At 29.9% G+C, this 19194-nt stretch overlaps 1 protein-coding gene across 2 annotated transcripts in view; it reads left to right on the top strand.

The window, feature by feature from the left end:
* Positions 1-17093, top strand: part of uif (sushi, von Willebrand factor type A, EGF and pentraxin domain-containing protein uif) — a 207246-nt gene extending 190153 nt beyond the window's left edge. Inside the window, exons 35-65 of one of the 2 annotated variants that reach the window (XM_014432159.2) lie at positions 51-248; positions 378-593; positions 721-864; positions 943-1091; positions 1184-1310; positions 1628-1828; positions 1909-2136; positions 2622-2755; positions 2907-3100; positions 3486-3733; positions 3808-3939; positions 4016-4181; positions 4494-4736; positions 4856-4988; positions 5637-5807; positions 5904-6141; positions 8182-8394; positions 8637-8792; positions 8990-9074; positions 9154-9210; positions 9302-9492; positions 9701-9874; positions 9953-10104; positions 11419-11605; positions 11705-11829; positions 11914-12064; positions 12311-12509; positions 13050-13252; positions 13869-13979; positions 14330-14384; positions 16121-17093. In XM_014432159.2, the coding sequence (XP_014287645.1) occupies positions 51-248; positions 378-593; positions 721-864; positions 943-1091; positions 1184-1310; positions 1628-1828; positions 1909-2136; positions 2622-2755; positions 2907-3100; positions 3486-3733; positions 3808-3939; positions 4016-4181; positions 4494-4736; positions 4856-4988; positions 5637-5807; positions 5904-6141; positions 8182-8394; positions 8637-8792; positions 8990-9074; positions 9154-9210; positions 9302-9492; positions 9701-9874; positions 9953-10104; positions 11419-11605; positions 11705-11829; positions 11914-12064; positions 12311-12509; positions 13050-13252; positions 13869-13979; positions 14330-14358 (4955 nt within the window). In that variant the 3' untranslated portion in view covers positions 14359-14384; positions 16121-17093. The remainder of the gene's footprint in view (positions 1-50; positions 249-377; positions 594-720; positions 865-942; positions 1092-1183; positions 1311-1627; positions 1829-1908; positions 2137-2621; positions 2756-2906; positions 3101-3485; positions 3734-3807; positions 3940-4015; positions 4182-4493; positions 4737-4855; positions 4989-5636; positions 5808-5903; positions 6142-8181; positions 8395-8636; positions 8793-8989; positions 9075-9153; positions 9211-9301; positions 9493-9700; positions 9875-9952; positions 10105-11418; positions 11606-11704; positions 11830-11913; positions 12065-12310; positions 12510-13049; positions 13253-13868; positions 13980-14329; positions 14385-16120) is intronic. The other variant, XM_014432158.2, reaches the window with a different exon arrangement.
* The last annotated feature ends 2101 nt before the right edge of the window (positions 17094-19194 follow it).

Below are 19194 nucleotides of genomic sequence, written 5' to 3' on the forward strand. Positions count from 1 at the left end.
TTATTTTTTTTAATCAAATGATTTTTACATATCACAACATTTAAATATAGGATCCAAGAACATCAACGACTGTGTTCCTGTCTGTGGTTATGGTACGTACTCTCCCACTGGTCTAGTTCCTTGCCTGGAATGTCCTAGAAATAGCTACACATCTGAGCCTCCAACTGGGGGTTATAAGGATTGTCAAGCATGTCCAGCAAACACATACACATACCAACCAGCAGCACCTGGAAAAAGCTTTTGTCGTTGTAAGTTATTCATCTATGTCTTCTTGATTTATCTATTGGATCACATTTATTTTACCATATCATGTTGATCAATTTTTTGTTTAGTTCTGCATATAAAAGAAATAAACCATTAATTATTTTTTCTCTTAGCTAAATGCCCCCCTGGGCAGTACTCAGATACTGGTCTTGCACCATGTGCTTTATGTCCTGCTAACTTCTATCAGCCTCGAAGCGGACAGATATCTTGTATTGAATGTGGAACCAGTCTTGTTACACAAGGTCCAGGTTCATCAGCTCGGGAAGATTGCCATCCTCTTCAGTGCTCTGAAACATCTTGTCTTCATGGAGGCCTTTGCATCCCTATGGGTAGGTTATTTTATTTTTTTATGTTAATCAAAATTCCAAATAGAAATAAAAATAACCATTTATTTTTACACATTTGATTTAAATTATGAAAATGAATATTATAATAATCATTTAAATATTATTTCAGCCCATAGCATCCAATGTTTCTGCCCAGCTGGATTTTCTGGAAGGAGGTGTGAAATCGATATTGATGAATGTGCATCACAACCATGCTATAATGGCGGTACCTGCAAAGATCTTCCTCAGGGATACAGATGTACATGCAAGCCAGGTAAATTAAATTCTTTAAGTAATATATTTATGGACATTCTTTCAATATGATTTATAAAAATAATTGTTATGATTGTAGGATACAGCGGAATAAACTGCCAAGAAGAAAGATCAGATTGTAAAAATGATACTTGTCCCGAGCGAGCCATGTGCAAAGATGAACCAGGCATAAATAACTATACTTGTTTATGCCGTTCTGGATACACTGGGCCCAATTGTGATATTACAGTATGTTAAATACCAGAATATTTTATTTTGCCTTTTAAATAACTATAAAATCAGCAATAATAAACTGTAAATTATTTTTTTTAATACTATAGATTAATCCCTGCACTGCAAATGGAAATCCATGCAAAAATGAAGCTACTTGCACAGCATTATTACAAGGCAGGTACAAATGTGAATGTCTTCCGGGTTGGGAAGGCCAACATTGTGAAATCAATACAGGTTAGTATTAATTCACTACTTAATTTAAAAATCTAGGTAGCATTAATAATAACTTCTTCTATTTTGTTTAGTTGTTATTTTTTATTAAATATTATTTCTTATATTTTAAAGGAGGAAGGAAGAATTCATATTAATCACTACTTTAGAATAGATAAAATCTCCTTGATTAAAAATTAATCTAAAAGAAAAAATGTTATTTTTCTACTCAAATTTTTTAAAAATTTATATGCTATTTTAATTTATTTACTTTTCAGTTTTGCTAACTTTATAATAATAAATTATGGTAATGATTTAACTTTACTTTTCTTTTCTTACAGATGATTGTGCTGAGAAACCATGCTTGCTAGGAGCTAACTGTACAGATTTAATTGATGATTTTAAATGTGACTGCCCTCCTGGATTTAGTGGAAAACGATGCCAGGATAAAGTTGATCTTTGTACTCCAAGCCCTTGTGAAAACGGTGTTTGCACTGACAAACTTTTTACTCATGAATGCATATGTTTCCCGGGCTGGACAGGTAAAAGTTCAGTTCATTTATTAAATACACAACACCCAAAACTCAAAACTGAATTTCACATTTTTTTTCCCTTATAATAGGTGATAAATGTGAGGTAAACATCAATGACTGTGCCAGCGATCCTTGTGAAAATGGTGGTCTTTGTACCGATCTTGTCGATGGCTTTACTTGTTCTTGTGAACCTGGTTATACTGGAAAGAAATGTCAACATCTTATTGACGACTGTGCATCAAACCCTTGCCAAAATGGAGGTTCCTGCATGGATATGCTTGATACTTTTGTGTGCAAATGTCGACCTGGTTTCTTAGGTAAATTATCTAAATATTAGAACAAAAGCAGCGTTAAATTTTTATTCATTATAAATTATTAATTTAATTTTCTTGATTGTCTAATTAAGGTTTTAATTCAAATTTTTTTTTGTATTCTATTAGATGGAAGAGCATTTAAAATTTGATTTCTAGTAGGTTTCATGAAACTGATTTTCACAAGTCAATTTAATCTCATTCATAAAAAATAATAAATTCGTGAATTTGTTTGTACTTATTGAATAAATATTTTTTTGTTTTATATTCATTAGAATACTGTATTTTGTTTCGATACAAAATTCAAAAGTTTTTGAGGTAAAAATCAAAAGTTATTTTTTTTTTAGATGCCATATCCGCGACTTTTATTTTTAGAGATTATATTTTAGTGAAATAACAATATATTTCCCCTAAATACATGAAAAACAGTGCTTAGTAATAATTTATTATTTTTTATAAAGATTTATTTGCACACAAATGTATTTTTTCAGGAATCTTGTGTGAAGCTGAAATCGATGAATGTCAAATTGATCCTTGCAGTTCAGAAGGCACAGAGAAATGTATTGATCTTGATAACAAATTCTTATGTCAATGTAATAAAGGTTACACTGGAGAATTGTGTGAGGTAAATAATATTTATGTTCTTAATTAAATTTCCATTCTAAAAAAAAAGTTGAATTAAAAACATTCATTAGTATTTTTAAACAGCTTAGCAATTGGTCTTGTCTATCATTTCAGCTATTTTCTTTATTAATTCATTTAATTTCTTTTTAAAGACCAACATAGATGACTGTGCATCTTCACCATGTCTGAATGGCGGACAATGCAGAGATGGAGTTAATGGTTTCAGCTGTGAATGCCCTGTTGGATGGACTGGTCAGAGATGTGAACACGATATTGGCTCATGTACTAACAGGCCATGCCAAAATGATGCTACTTGTATTGATCTCTTCCAAGATTTCTTCTGCGTGTAGGTTTTTTTTTTTTTAGTAATTGACTGAATTTCTGTTCTTGATACTGAAAATTTCTGTATCAGGACTAATTATTTATTAATAATAATTATCTTTATCAGTAGTAGTTTCTAATTAATATTAAGTTCTATAATGGAACAGAGAATATAATCTTTCATTTTTTAGGTTGTGTTTTTAGTTCTATTTTTAATAAATATCATGTATTTAGAAAAACAAACTTTCAAAGCAATTCAATTATACTATAGCATTTTAAAATTTTTATAATATTTTGTTTAGATATCATTATAGATTTTAGTGACTGTTAGTTGTTGTTATAGTAATAATAATTTTTTCCAATGATTTTTTTATCTTCTAAGAATCTTACAAAAAAAATTTTTTTTCCAGTTGTCCTTCTGGAACTGATGGTAAACAATGTGAGACAGCACCTGAAAGGTGTGTTGGTAGTCCTTGTATGCACGGAGGCAAGTGCCAGGACTTTGGTTCAGGATTGAACTGCACATGTCCAGGCGATTATAGAGGTGTAGGTTGTCAATACGAGCTTGATGCCTGCGAAGCAAATGTGTGTGAAAATGGTGCCACATGTGTGGATACTGGCCCAGGATACATGTGCATTTGCCCTCCTGGCTTCACAGGTCTGATTTCTTTTTTATTTAAATACTTTTCTTTGTAATGATTTCACTTTATTGCAATGAATTTTATATTCCAGGTAAAAATTGTGATGAAGACATTATTGACTGCAAAGACAACTCATGCCCACCAACTGCTACCTGTATTGATCTCACTAACAGATTTTATTGTCAATGCCCATTCAATCTAACTGGTGATGATTGCAGAAAGAGTGAGTTGATTAATTCTTCAATAATAAAAAAAAAGTTTAAAAATGAGTGATATTTATTCTTATGAAATTGTTACAGCTATACAAGTGGATTATGATCTTTCATTCCCTGAATCTTCTGACAGTAGTGCAGCTCTTGCTGTACCATTTGTCCTGTCTGGCAAAAGCAGTTTTACCATTGCTATGTGGGTTCAGTTTGCTCACAGGGATGAATCTGGAATATTTTTCACCCTCTATAGTGTTGAGTAAGTGTAAAAAACTAATTAGAACATTACTAATATCATTTTCGATTTTTTTTATCCTTCTTATGGTGAGTTTTCATGTGTATATATATATATATATATATATATATATATATATATACATATACATACATACATAATATGATAAACAGATATAATTTATGAACATTATATTAAAAAATAATGTAATACTAAAAGTTACACTTAAAATTTCACTCAAATCCATATAAAAGCTGAAGGGTATTATATCACAAATTATTGATGAAGAGGACTTTTGCGAAACTAAATTTATAATATATCATAATATTTTTACAGCTCTGGATACATGGCTACTGGCCGGAGAGTGCTTGTTCAGGCCCACTCAAGTGGTGTCTTGGTTTCTATCTTCCCAGAACTTCAAGATGTCTTCTTGGCTTTCCACGAATACGCTACCATAAATGATGGTCAGTGGCATCATGTTGCCATCGTATGGTCTGAGGGAACACTAACCCTAGTAACTGAAGGCTTGATTGCCAGCAAAGTTGAAGGCTATGGAACCGGAAAACAACTTCCAGAGTAGTGAGTTTTTTGTGAATAATTGTAAAATTAGTTTAATTTCAATTTAACAATAATTATTTCATTATATTTAAAAGTCACTATATTAAGTTTCGATCAGTATATGAATTCAAATGTTTCAGTGGCTGGGTTGTTCTTGGTAAACCTAGACCAGACACAATCAAAGCATATACAGAAGCAGGATTCCAAGGCCACTTAAGTAAAGTTCAAGTTTGGGGAAGGGCTTTAGATGTCACAAATGATATTCAAAAACAGGTACATGAAATATTTATTGATTTAAGTTTATTACCCTATATTCTTTTTATTATAGTGTCATACATAAGGTAGAGATAGGATCTTACCTTTTAAGGGTTTCATGGAGCAGCTATAGGTGAATTTGGTGTATCATTTTTAATAATAAAATAATATCTTTCATTAACCTCAATATTTCCAACATAAATTTTCTTTTATTTATTATTGATATTGTAATACTAATTTTCTAAATAATAATATAGAAGATGTTGCAACATGTATGTTCGCCATATTGTACTTGTACCTTGTGTGAGTTAGACTGAGTCATAAGATGAGCTTATGAGTATTAAACCTTTTTATCTCAAATATAGTGTTATTTATCAACCTACATTTATTTTATTAGATTATTTTCTTTTTCATTTCATCACATGAGAGCCTTGTTTATAATAGCATTGATATACATTAAGCAGGCAAATGCTGGTTGAATTGTACATCTTTGGAATTCTTAGGATACTGTGTGTTCCAGAATAAAAATTAATTTTACAATCATTCATTATTATTTTATTATTAATCATTTAGAGGAGCACTGCACATTTATTTCAATATTGTTATCCAATGTCTGAAATCCTTAATCTAATACCTAATAACATAGATTGTTTTATGGCCTTTCAGGTTCGAGATTGTAGAACAGAACCAGTTTTATATCAAGGACTAGTACTTACATGGTCTGGTTATGACGATATCATTGGAGGTGTTGAAAGAAGGGTCCCATCACAGTGCAGTCAGCACTCCTGCCCAGCTGGATTTACGGGGTCCAACTGTGATCAGTTACATGTTGATAAGGTAAAGGATCAAAATCAAAATAATTAAACAAACTAAGTTATTATTGCAAACAATTAGTTTAAATTATTTATAATGAAATTTCTTTTTTCCTCTAAGATTCCTCCTAAAGTTGAGCATTGTCCTGGAGACTTATGGGTAATTGCAAAGAATGGATCTGCTGTGGTGACATGGGATGAGCCGAGATTTACTGATAACATAGGGGTTGTCAAGGTCGAAGAGAAGAGTGGTCATCGCCCAGGCCAAAGCTTGCTTTGGGGCACATATCTCATTGCCTATGTTGCTTTTGACCAAGCCGGAAACTCTGCTACATGTTCTTTCAGAGTTTATGTGTTGTGTAAGTTTTTTTTTTAATTATTGTTATTAATTTAATTTTTACTCAAAAATAGATCATGAAATGATTAGCCAATTATTTATATTTTTCTTTCATAATTTATTTATTCTTTTCTTTACCTTTCTATTTACGAAGTTTAGGTAGCTTTATTCTCCTCTCTTATGGTAGTGTAAGGTACTTTCTGATCTTATTTATTATTTATTTATTTTAGTGTTTCGACCACTAGCGCCATTTTCACTAGATTTACAAAGTCAGTAGAGTACAATTGACATATTCACAAAGTTACAATTACAAAGTGAGAAAGTTACAAATTTAAAATTATAATTACAAAATTAAAATTACAATCACATATTTACAATTACAATTTACATTTTACAAATAGTATGTAGTATGTAAATTACTATATTAAATTATGCATCCACTTATACATGCTGGAATTACAGTTAGATTATATGTGATCAGAGATATTAATGATTTTTAAAAATTGAAAAAGTTTTGTTGTTACTGTGGGATCTTCTCTCAACATCTCCTGTAAATCTAAAGAGAATCGGTGTGATTCGTGAGCAATACATTCAGTGAGAATGTGCCTAACGTTGAGATCGTTTCCTCAGTAGCGACACATCAATGCATTTTGTTTTACATGAGATGACCGTGGTTGAGTCGATTATGGCTTATTCGAAGACAGGTTAATGCTACATCTTCTCTCCGTAGCAGATTCAGGTTTCTGGTTGGACGTTTCACTGCCTGTTGGACCATTCTTAACTTGCCTCACATGATGAACTATTCGTCTTGCCACTCTTGCCATCAAATTTCTTTGGTCCAAGAGATAACATCTTGGCATGTTGATGGTGTTACAACTTGACCTGCCTTTATAGCTAGACTGGCCTGGGAGTCTGCCTTTTTATTCCTGGTGACCCCACAATGACCTGGCAGCCATAAAAATAACAAACCCCTACACCCCTGCAAGTCAAAACAGATGACCAAATAGGCGCAGTTTAGAGGGATATTGCAAATTGCGCGATTGATTCTAATCTGATCCAAAGAACAAAAAAATCTTCTTTTATTCTCCATCTCTTTACCTTCCACTTAACAGTGCTCGCAGTCTCCTTGACAATTTCTTTCCACTCTGACCAATCTTTAGCTACCCTTCTCCAATAGAATCTTCTTAGTAAGTCTTTCTTGATTCATGCAATGCACATTAACTCTATCTTTTTCCATGGAGAATTTTTTTTTTTTGGTTCTCTGAATTTCTTGTTTGTTTTTACTAGCCATGAATTTTATTCTTTGGTTGAGTTACATATTTTTTTTAGTTTTTTCTTCTCTCCCTTAACATACTGTACAATATATCATGTGCATGCTTCTTCCACATATCATTACAGGTTTTATATGTGATCTTTAGATGCATCAAAATTTTATAGATTTATTCTAAGAGAGCTGTAGCTTCCAGATTCTTGCTTTTAAATTTTTTTACTTGATCACTTTTTCTATGAAGCACTTAGGTTTAGTGACTCTGAAAATTATTTCTCTCCATCCCTATAAATATCTGCCTGTGTCACATTTCTTAGATGATAACTTGTTTTATTTTGAGTTCTTTCTTCCTTTCTTATAGTTCCTTTATACTAATGATTCACAAATTAACAACTTATGTAACAACATGTAATTAACGACAACACTGTTTCTTTTTGGTTATTACGGTTGTACTCTGAAATCTGTGTGTCTCCTTGTTTTAAAGCTATAAAAATATTTCTTAAACATGCATATATACATATATGGTGCAGCAAACCAACACTTAATCAGGGCCTTCTTCAAAAGTCTATGACATTCTTCTTTATTCTGTAAACTGTACCTAACCATCTGATGTTGAGTCTTCATGCTGTTCTTATTGGAGTTTATAGGGGCTAAATAATGAAATCGATCTGTGTTTTAATAATTTTCAATCTGTATAAACATTTTTTAAATCAATTAGTGTTATAGGTTTGTTTAATTCTGATATTCCCCAGAGATAATATGTGAAGCAATAAAAAATTTGTTTATTCCTTTTAGCCGAGTTTTGTCCTTTACTTGCTGATCCCATTGGAGGAAACCAACAGTGCAAAGATTGGGGTTCTGGAGGACAGTTCAAAGTCTGCGAGATTAATTGTGGACCAGGATTGTCTTTCTCACAGCCAGTACCCAAGTTCTATACTTGTGGAGCCGAGGGCTTCTGGAGGCCTACTGACAACCCAGAACTTCCATTAATTTACCCAGCTTGTTCTGGTAAGTAAATTAAATTTTATTAATCTTGTATACATTTTTTATTATTATTATTAACATTAAAATTACTTAATTAAAATAAATAATTAAATTAATTTATTTTCCTGGCCACTACATAGACCAAGTAAAAAATCTATTAGAAGGCACCTCTTCTTGTATCTGTCATGTTTATATAGTGTGGAATAACATTGTCTCCTAAATATATTGCCATTTCAAGACCTAATAAATATTTTTATTGTTTTTAGCATCTAAGCAAGCTCAGAGAGTCTTTAAGGTGAACATGTTGTTCCCTACATCTGTCCTTTGTAATGAAGCTGGGCAAGGTGTTCTGAGACAGAAGGTGAAAGCAGCAATTAATCTAGTCAACAGGGATTGGAACTTCTGCTCTTATTCTGTTGAAGGTATTTATCATATACATAGTCGAAGTGTGTATTTATTTGTATGTATATATACACAGCCAGTTTTTTATAAAGTATAAGTTTCTGTTATTAGTATATTTATTTTAAATAAATCTACTGAATAAAATTCAAAAATATTTTAGAATATAATGTAGAAATATATTTTGTGCTGAACTACATATTCTAAATTTTATTTTAAGGAACCCGTGAATGCAAAGACCTTGTAATTGATGTCAAGTGTGATCACCGTAATTCAAGACCATCAAGAGAAGCTGATCTCAACAGGTAAATTATATTACTGACATGAATATAAACTGTTACTTTAACATATGATTTATTTTACAATCTTTATTGACATTTTCAGGACACCTCGACAAACTAGTGATACATATAGTGTACATATTTCATTCCCAGCAGTGAAGTGAGTAGTTATATTCTCTGTACAGTTTTCTTTTAATTTTGTATTTATAATAAATTGACTCTACTCATACTTTTATTTTTCAATATTTTAGTGATCCTGTTGAGAATTTGAACTCTAACCAAAGATCAACAGTACAAAGACTCCTTGAGAAACTAATACTTGAAGAAGATCAACTGGATGTCCACGATATTCTCCCCAACACAGTTCCAGACCCAGCATCTTTATCACTCACTTCAGACTATGCATGTCCCATGGGACAAGTTGTCATGGCTCCTAACTGTGGTATGTAAACATCATAAAGTCTTAACCATTCATGATTACTTTCTTAGCAAAGTGATGAAATTTGTAGTAGAATGTTTCATACTCTTAAATTATTAGATCATAAGCTTGTGAACAATTAGATTAATAAACCTATTTACTAATGAATAGTGTAATTTTAGCCCATTAATTAACACATTACTTGAAGATAATTAAATATACTTATTTCCAGTCGCTTGCTCCATTGGAACATATTTTGATAAGAACTCTGGAAGTTGTAAACCTTGTGCAACTGGAACATATCAAAGTGAAGCAGGACAATTACAATGCTCTGTCTGTCCAGCCATTGCTGGACGGCAGGGAGTAACCATAGCTCCTGGAGCTCGTTCAGCTGCTGACTGTAAAGGTTAGTAAAATTGCAAAAAAAAAAACTTGTTTTTCTTTTTATTATATTATTTAATGACCATATTTACTATTTTTATAGAGAGATGTCCTGCTGGTAAATACTACGACGAAGAAGCAGGACTTTGCAGGAGCTGTGGGCATGGATTTTACCAACCTCAGGAAGGCAGCTTCAAGTGCCTACTCTGTGGACTTGGTAAAACAACAAGGACAACCGAAGCTGTCTCCCAAGAAGTAAGAATCTCTAGAATCTATGTTATTATTATTTAAAATAAACAATAATATTTCTAAAATCTGTGAATATTCTTTATCATATTTGTTGTATGGTTGTTCATGGGTTGATTATTGATGTTTTTTAGATATGCTGTGATAAACCCAAATTTCCTTTCATTTTTTTTTAAATTTTAAAATATCACAATAAATTAGTAATTAACATTTTAGGGTCTTATCCTCATCATCAGAACTGCAATTATTTTAACTAATATTTTATATAAATAGTATTTATATACCTGTCTCTCTGTTAACCTATCATGGAATTTCATCACAGAAATTCTTTCACAAATAATAAGCAAGAATTGTGGCATGAAAGAGATGTAGAATACTTCTCTAAATAAAATGTTTTTTTAAAACTGATTTATTCAATTAATTATGTTGTTTGATGAAGTAATGGACAAATAAGAGTAAAAATATGAATATAATCTGTATATATTTACATTAATAACAATACTGTTGGGAATAATTATAGTTCTGATGATGGATATAAGACACCAAAGTGTCAACATGTAATTAAATGTGATTTTTTTTTTAAATAAAACAATATTGTAAAGAAGTTTGAGTTCATGACAACTATATTCCTAAATTTCTTAAATTGAAAATTAAGAATTTAGGGAATTAAGAATAAAATTTAAATTATAAAATTGTCCTAATTCTTACAGCAACAGTTTTTTTTTGTTTTTTTCATTTACATAAATTCTTTTTCTTTTTTTCCTGAAATAAATTCCAAATGTTCCCTTGGTAAATTTTCTTATCTGAGCCTCACTATTGCATTGGTCATGTTCAAATCAAGAAATCCTGCTGTATCGTTTCATAAATTAATCGTAGGGACTGCCCACGTATTATATTGAACATCATCTGCTTCTTAAAGCAGAGAAAGAAGGAGGGCTCAACGTGATCATGAGTACTGAGGTTTTACCAGTTCCATGATGCATCGCATATTTTTTATTATTTTTAGAATGAAAATTTAATGTTTATTGGCCATCAAAAATGGCCCAAACCTAACTTGATGTTGTATACTATGGCTCTTCAATCAAGAAAGGATTTCCGCTGTTTTTCTATGACAGCCCAATATTCAGTTTGTAAGAAACAGTTTGTTCAGCTATGCAATGATAAATTTTTTTGGGCATAAAATAATTTAAGTTTGCTTGATTTACTTAAAAAGAATATTTATTGATTTATTACTGTCTAAAATTGTTATTGAAAATTAAGATATAATTATTATAAGTTATTAATTTTCTAATCAACTTAATACTCAATTTACTTCTTTTAAAGGAATGCAGAGATGAATGTGGATCAGGCATGCAGCTTGGACTTGAAGGTCAATGTGAGCCTTGTCCTCGTGGAACTTATAGGACTCAAGGTCTGGAAGCAGCCTGCCAGTCATGCCCCACCGGCCGAACTACAGCTAGGGTTGGTGCAGCAACTGTTGAAGAATGTTCTCTTCCTGTCTGCCTTGCTGGTAAGACTAACCAGCACTTTTTTTTTTTTTTTTTATTATTAAATTTAATTTGTTTTTATGAATGTCCAATTATTAATATAATAACTTCTATGTATATAGGTACATTCTTAAATACCAGTCTAAATACTTGCGTAACATGTAAGAAAGGTACATACCAACCGGCATCCCAACAGACATCATGTTTACCTTGCCCAATCAATACAAGTACAAAAGGCATAGGCTCTGTAAGTACAGTTATCATGCTTTTTTTTGTAGTTGTTTTAAAAAAAAAAATAGTATTGTTTTTATTTTATTTTTTAAATTTATAGACAAGCAAATCTGACTGTTGGAATCCATGTGAAGGGAATGGTCCAAAGATGCTTTGTGATCCTAATGCCTACTGTCTGCTTATCCAAGAAATTAATGATTTCAAGTGTGACTGCAAGCCTGGTTATAATGGAACTGGAGAAGTTTGTACAGGTTAGTAATTTAATTAGTAATTTAAAAAAAATGTATGATGTGTTTATTGTTGACCTTAGATTTAATATGAGAAAATGATACCAGTGGAGTGTTAAAGAACACAAATAAGTGAAACTTACAAAGTAAAATAAGCTTTACTTACTTATGTTAATTACTACTTCACTGACTGCACCCTCAACCATCTTCTCCTCATACAAAAAAAGTATACAATTTATTATTACCCTTTTTCATTTATTTTTTTTTTAGATGTCTGTGACGGTTTCTGTCAGAACAAAGGAACGTGTGTTAAGGATTCAAGGGGAACACCATCTTGTAGATGTGTTGGGTCATTTATTGGACCCCATTGTGAAGATAAATCAGAGTTTGCCTATATTGCGAGTGGAATCGCAGCAACTGTGATATTCCTCATTGTCATTGCACTGTTTGTATGGATGATATGCGCAAGGTAATTATTGTGTTATTTAAATTCATTTATTTACTAATATAGCTCTATATAAGCTGTACTACTTTAAGAGGACCATCTTTGAATTAACATGTATCAATACAACCATATACATTATATGTATGCCGACATGATGTGAATGGAAAAATTTTTTTTTTTAAATATTTACAAATAAGGTTGAAACTACTAATTTAATAAGTACTATTTAGTTAATAGTTATACTATTATAACTGGATGTTAAAATTTGAACCATTCATTGATTCAACAATGATAAGTTTTCAATTAAATGTTATTAAAAACATTATGAATAAATTTGATTAAGTAATGAACTGCCTACATATTAAATATAGTTTAAGAGATGAAAAATACTTAGCTTAATATGAATTAGATTTTGGTTCTGTATACTGATTATTTTATAACTAATATTTTTATTTTTATAAATTCTGTTTATGTATAAATATTTTAAGCGCTTTTTAAGGTGTCAACCCTATGTAAGATGAATAATTTGAATTTATTTTTTCTAATTCTATCTACTTTCTTTAGAGCTGAAAGGAGAAAAGAACCAAAGAAATTAATTGCTCAGACAAGTCCAGATCATACGGGATCTCAAGTAAATTTCTATTACGGAGCTGCACCTTATGCTGAATCAATTGCTCCTTCGCACCATTCAACATATGCTCATTATTATGATGATGAAGAAGATGGTTGGGAGATGCCTAATTTCTATAATGAAACCTATATGAAAGGTATGGATACTCAACTAAATTGGATCTTGAATTAATTATTAGTCCTCATATCCTTGTTAGTTATTATGATGGCATTGGGGCAGCTCCATGGCATGCTTTGAGTTGGCGCACATTCAAATCGAGCTTGTGAGGTTTGACTATTATTTCCCATCAATCTTTGCTTTTGCAATGGTTAGAAAAGGTTGGTAATCTGGAGTATTTCTCGCCCCTTTTCCCCCCAATTTGAGTACATAATAAGAATATTAAACCCATTAAAAAACAAAAGTTTCTCTAAAAAGAATATTTGAGTTCTTCTTATTTTCTGTCATAATAATTTGAATCAACAAAATAATATATTTTAAAAGTGTTGGATTCCATTAAATACTACTTCTTAATGTAATACCTACTCAATTTTCTATCCAAGACTCATGGTAGACTTTCTGTCCAAATGAATGTCACCATCGTTGATATAACTTATTATTTTATTTATAATTTAAGTTATTTTTATAAGTATTTTTCCAGTTATTTCAAACCCTGGAGATACTATATGTCAAATATATTGTCAATTTATATTTATTTATTAATTAATGAAATTATATTTTCAAAACTTTAAATAGAACTCTCTTTTTTATCTCAGGAATGCACAATGGCAAGATGAACAGTTTAGCAAGATCTAATGCCAGTATATACGGAAATAAAGAAGACCTCTATGATAGGTTAAAGAGGCATGCTTATCCAGGAAAGAAAGGTAACACATTCTTTCAATTAAAACAATTTTAAATTATAATAATTTTTTTTTTTTTGGTCTCTTAATTACTGTAATATTCTTCTAAAACGCAATTGAAAATACACAACAATACAATCGTTCTAGATGAGACTAAATGAAACACAATAAATAAATACAAAAAGCAATATTGTAAACAATTTGGTTTCTGAAATATAATTATATAAGTCATTTATCGATCTATGCATTTAATAAAAATGTCAATCTATTAGTACATTTGAATAAGTCTTTGCTGATGATGATAGTTATCATTTAGATTAAACAATCTTGTCCGTAGGACTTGATTGTAGTAATAGAGCATTTCTTAATTTCAGAGACGGAAGAAAGAATTAAAACTTCATGAAAGTCTGGTTAAATTGGTTATGAAAGGTAAATATTTTCTAACCATATTGTTGTGGGGAAAGGAACTAAAAAAAAAAGGAATTAAAAATAAAGAAGATCCACTAGCTTTCAAAAGTTGCAAATTGTCTATATTTTGTAATTGAGCTAGTTATCTTATATTGGGTAATGGTGTTTTATGGTGTTAGTAATGTTTGAAACTAAACGTGTACATAAAGTGTTTAAACATTTGAGAAATATGATTGGAATAGTATTTCATTTTACAATTAAATTAATTTGGGGCAAAGGGTCACATTGTTTATAACTCATCTACCACACACTATTTTGGTGTAGGTAGTTTATTTCACCAAGCACATTTACTAACCTTAACATTTTCTTTTCTATATAAAAAATAAATATTGTGTCATGCAATGGCCAGAAGAACATGAAATTATGCCATACCCGAATCTAGTTTTCATGCAATAGGAAATGCCCCATTATATTTTTCTTCTTTTTCACTGGCAATCAACAAAAAGCCATGCTGATTCAATAATGATTTCATGCTCTAAAATAAAAATTCAAACTTATATATTTTTATGTTTATACTAATTTATAAGTCATATATATTTATTTACAATAAGTATGTTCTTTTACTGGTTTGGAATTAGAAAAAAATAGATAAGGGTAAGTACAATCTAAGGAATTAAACACAAAATTATTTTAATTATGAACAAAGTACCATAAATTAGGGCTGGTTAGCTCCCAGGGATTCCCTTGAACCCAATCTAAAAAAAAGTAGCTGGAACCTAGTAAAGAACCTTAGGGCCGTGCTCTAGTGCTGCATTTTCGGTGGGTCCAATTAGCCTCACATTATGGTACCATACATTTATGGAAATTAAATATTTATATTTATTCTGTATTTGTGTGTAAAGTTGTTTTAACACAAAATAAAATAAATAAAAACGAATTTCTTTAGCTATTTGTTTGTAAATCAGGTATTTCAACAATTCAATCACTGTTTAAGAGTTTAAACTATTAAAGAAAAGATTATTTTTCAGTGGTATTTTACCTGAATATATTTATTTACAAAAAGAACAAATCATCATGAAAATAATAAATATTGAACTAACATTAGAGATCTAAAAATATTGTTAGATTGAATCTTATTTTGTTGAGATGGTATCAAATTTGGCAAAAAAAAAAAAGATATATTAATTTGTTTTACACATTAGTGATATTCACAATTGAAAGGGTCATGTCAGCAACTACTGGAATTTCTAACAAAATTTTTATATTCTTCTATCATTTACATCGTGGATAATCATACTTTATATAAGCACAATCAACAATACCATAATATGAAGAGAAGTTCAATAGTTCTAATAATCATTGTAAGAAATAATGATAAAATAACATTAAAAATTGACAAAACTTTATTCAATAATTCAAATAATTTCAAACAAATCAAATTATATAATATCATAATTTCAACCACTTTTTAATAGCATAGTGGAATAAAGTAATACATCATTTTGGCGACTTTAAAATATCTTCCAATACATATTTGTAAATAAAATTATAATACATTATGCCGCACTGATCGTAATCACTCTGCGAAGAAATTATGACTTTTTTTACATCAAATAGTTGCTACATGAGAGAAAATTATCAAAACATTTTATATAATATTCCAGAAAAATATTTATATGTTGTTTGTGCCAGCAATTTGCTTATGAACTATTATATTTGCACCTGTCTTACTAATTTGTGTTTATTTTTGTTTTCAGATAAAAGCGACAGTGAAAGTGAAGGACAATAATCGTAATTATTTATAATATTTTCGAGATAATGATCTAATACAACATAAACTAAAAAGACATTCTCAATTTTTAAGAATTGAGATGACAAATGTCTATTTACCATCTGTTAAGATGCTTTAAGATTAATATTTCACTACGAGTACCATGTTTTATATTTATAAATATATATATATAGACTGTATATTACTTCAAATATTTTTAAACCAAAAGAAACGAGTTAGTAGAAACGAGATGTAAAAGTATAAATGTATATACGGCATTGGAAACATTGTATCATAGTGCCACTATGTTGTACCACTTTGTAAATGCTCAAAAATGAAATAGTCATGAGGTTTGTGGGACGGAGGATAACTGTGGTATTAATGTTAATATTTAGTAAATGAATTCCCTCTCAAGTGATTGACAACACGAAACAATTTCTATTCTTTTGTTTTGTCAATCACACCTTATTTATTCTAGTTGTACATTCAACGAGCAGATCCTTGTTTATTAATAATATCCATCTCTTTTATTCAACATTTATAAAAATGAATAAGGAAGATGGATAAAATGAACTATTTTTTCTTTTATATATAGTAAATTATAGATTTTTATTTTGTATTTATATTTCTGGTTATTCTATCAAAATTATTAACTCCTCAATGTTAATTTAATTGTTTTAAATTAATCTAAATGACTTCTTATAAGATTAGTCAATTTATATATACATAACCTTGAGATTGTTGATAATATTTTATACAAATAATATGTATATACGAGAGATTTTATATATATATGTAAACGCAATAGGAATACTGCAACAGTTGTATGAATGAATGAGTTACTACTTGTAAATCTATATAAATAAATACAATGTGTGTTGTGTTGTGTTTTACAAGCAGTTTCAAAGATCTTAGTAATGTATTGTACATTTTTTATATTATAAAGTATAATTTTGTAATACCTGTTTTGTTTTTTACCCTTTCTGATTGATTGTTAAAGTTAAATGAATAAAAATGTGATTTATTTAATTATATTTATTTATCTGAATTAATCTATATTCAAGTTTTATTGAATAGTTCTTCCTCTAACAATTTAAATTTATTGAGATTTATTTTAGATAATCATTAAATTCTTTTTCTTACATTACACATAGGGCATATTTTTATTTTGATATTTTAATAAAACAAATTAGATGATATATTAAACTTTCTCTCGTTCATAAAAATTAATTATTTTCTTTTTAAAGTCTGCTTTAGTAACAGAACAACTTATAATGGAAATCAGCATAAAAACAGTTCTATTTGTCTTATAGAACATAAATTTTCAGTCAACTTTGGAAATTAAGTTGGTTGTGAGAGAAATGAAAAAAAAAAATCATTTGGAACAAAAAATTGAGGCAGACTTTTTATCCTACCAGCAAAATAGCATAAATTTAACCTCTAGTCTAAAAAAAAAAAAATTTGTTTTTTTCCTTTTTTGTTTTGTATAGAAAATTTCTATACAGAGAAAAATTGATATTTTTTTACAATTGATGTATTCATTTTTTCCCCAACCCAATATGGTCATTGCTCTTCTACCTTATGATCGATATATGAAAGCAATATAAATTCGTATGAGTATCATGTGTAAAAAAAAAAAAAAAACCAATGAAATATGATAAACGATAGAGATAGGGTAAAAAAGTTTTTATAAAGAATCAATTTTATACATTGTAAAATTAATGCTATAAAATCCTACTATTGTTCAATCATTCAGATGAATCCTGATGATAGGGGAGGAACCCTACAATATCAATAAATAAATAACATTTATTACAATAGAGTAAAACCAATAAATAAAATTATAAGGAAAATATTTTTTCACAAGATATATGAAATAAAAAATTGTTTTTAAATTTTTTGGGAAAAGGAATGTTCTTCTAAGTTAAAATATCTATCCATTTCTTTGATTTTTTATTCTACTTGAGTTTTTGTCAAACACATTTAATAAAGACATGTAATAATAGTATATCTAGTCAATCATTGGATGTATTCACATAAAAATGAGTAAAGTGAATTTTTCCCCCCTTTTTTTAAAATAGCTAAGAAGAAAGCTATAGTGAGTATATATTTAAAAATACAGTTTCTGCCTATTATCTCAGTGTTGTATGACTGCGATCCTATTTCTGACTCCAAGGATTTTCAGAGCATCATTTATTACAGCAACAGCCCACATAAACTTTGGTCTTCCATGGCACCTAAAGGCTCTGTTACAGTTGCTTTGGTATCAGTGTGTCATTCATTTTCCCAAAGTGACCAGCCTATCTAGCTGTTCAATTTTCTCAGTATACAGCACATCCATTTCTTGAAGCAGGTCATAGATAGGTTATTCATAGCTCCTCTAAATATCCGACTGAGAATCCTTCTCTTAAATACTTCTTCACAAATCTTTGATGTAGCCCACATTTCTGATCCATATAAGAGTTTTGGCTGGATAAGCACTTTGATCTTTCTTGACAACATAATGAATCTGTCATGGCACCTAAGTCCAAAATAGCGCCTGTTGGCAGACGAAATTCTGTTTATTCCTAATTTTGGATTATTACCTAACGTCTGAACAGGATGGAAAAAATCAATATTTTCCAGAATCTTTTCTTCTTTAATATTATCTGTATTAAAAATTCGTTCAACTTTAAGCAGAGACCATAAATCATGTCAGTCGTGCACTTCATTCATTAGCGATTAATTTAAAATTAAAAGAAGAAAGTGTTGTGCTTTACTGAGCTTCTGCTTCTGGCAGTTAATCCTCGAGCTTTGGAATATTAAAGTTATAAACAATTTCCACAACAACAGATAATATGCATCAGTGCAGATAATATGCATGAGTCAACAGATAATATGCATCAGAGAAGAGAACTATTTATTATTTATCTTTAAAAATGGTACAGTGCTAGATATGTGAATAGACCATTACTAGAGATGAGAGGGGCAGTCTCAGTTGGAGTAAAAGCCAGATCACTTTTTAATGGTAGGGGCTGTAATAGAGAGGATAAGGAAATAGTGGCACTGAAGGATAAAAAA

Source organism: Halyomorpha halys, unplaced genomic scaffold (assembly GCF_000696795.3).
Source record: "Halyomorpha halys isolate HHAL.00 unplaced genomic scaffold, Hhal_1.1 Scaffold1034.1, whole genome shotgun sequence".
NCBI lineage: Eukaryota > Metazoa > Arthropoda > Insecta > Hemiptera > Pentatomidae > Halyomorpha > Halyomorpha halys.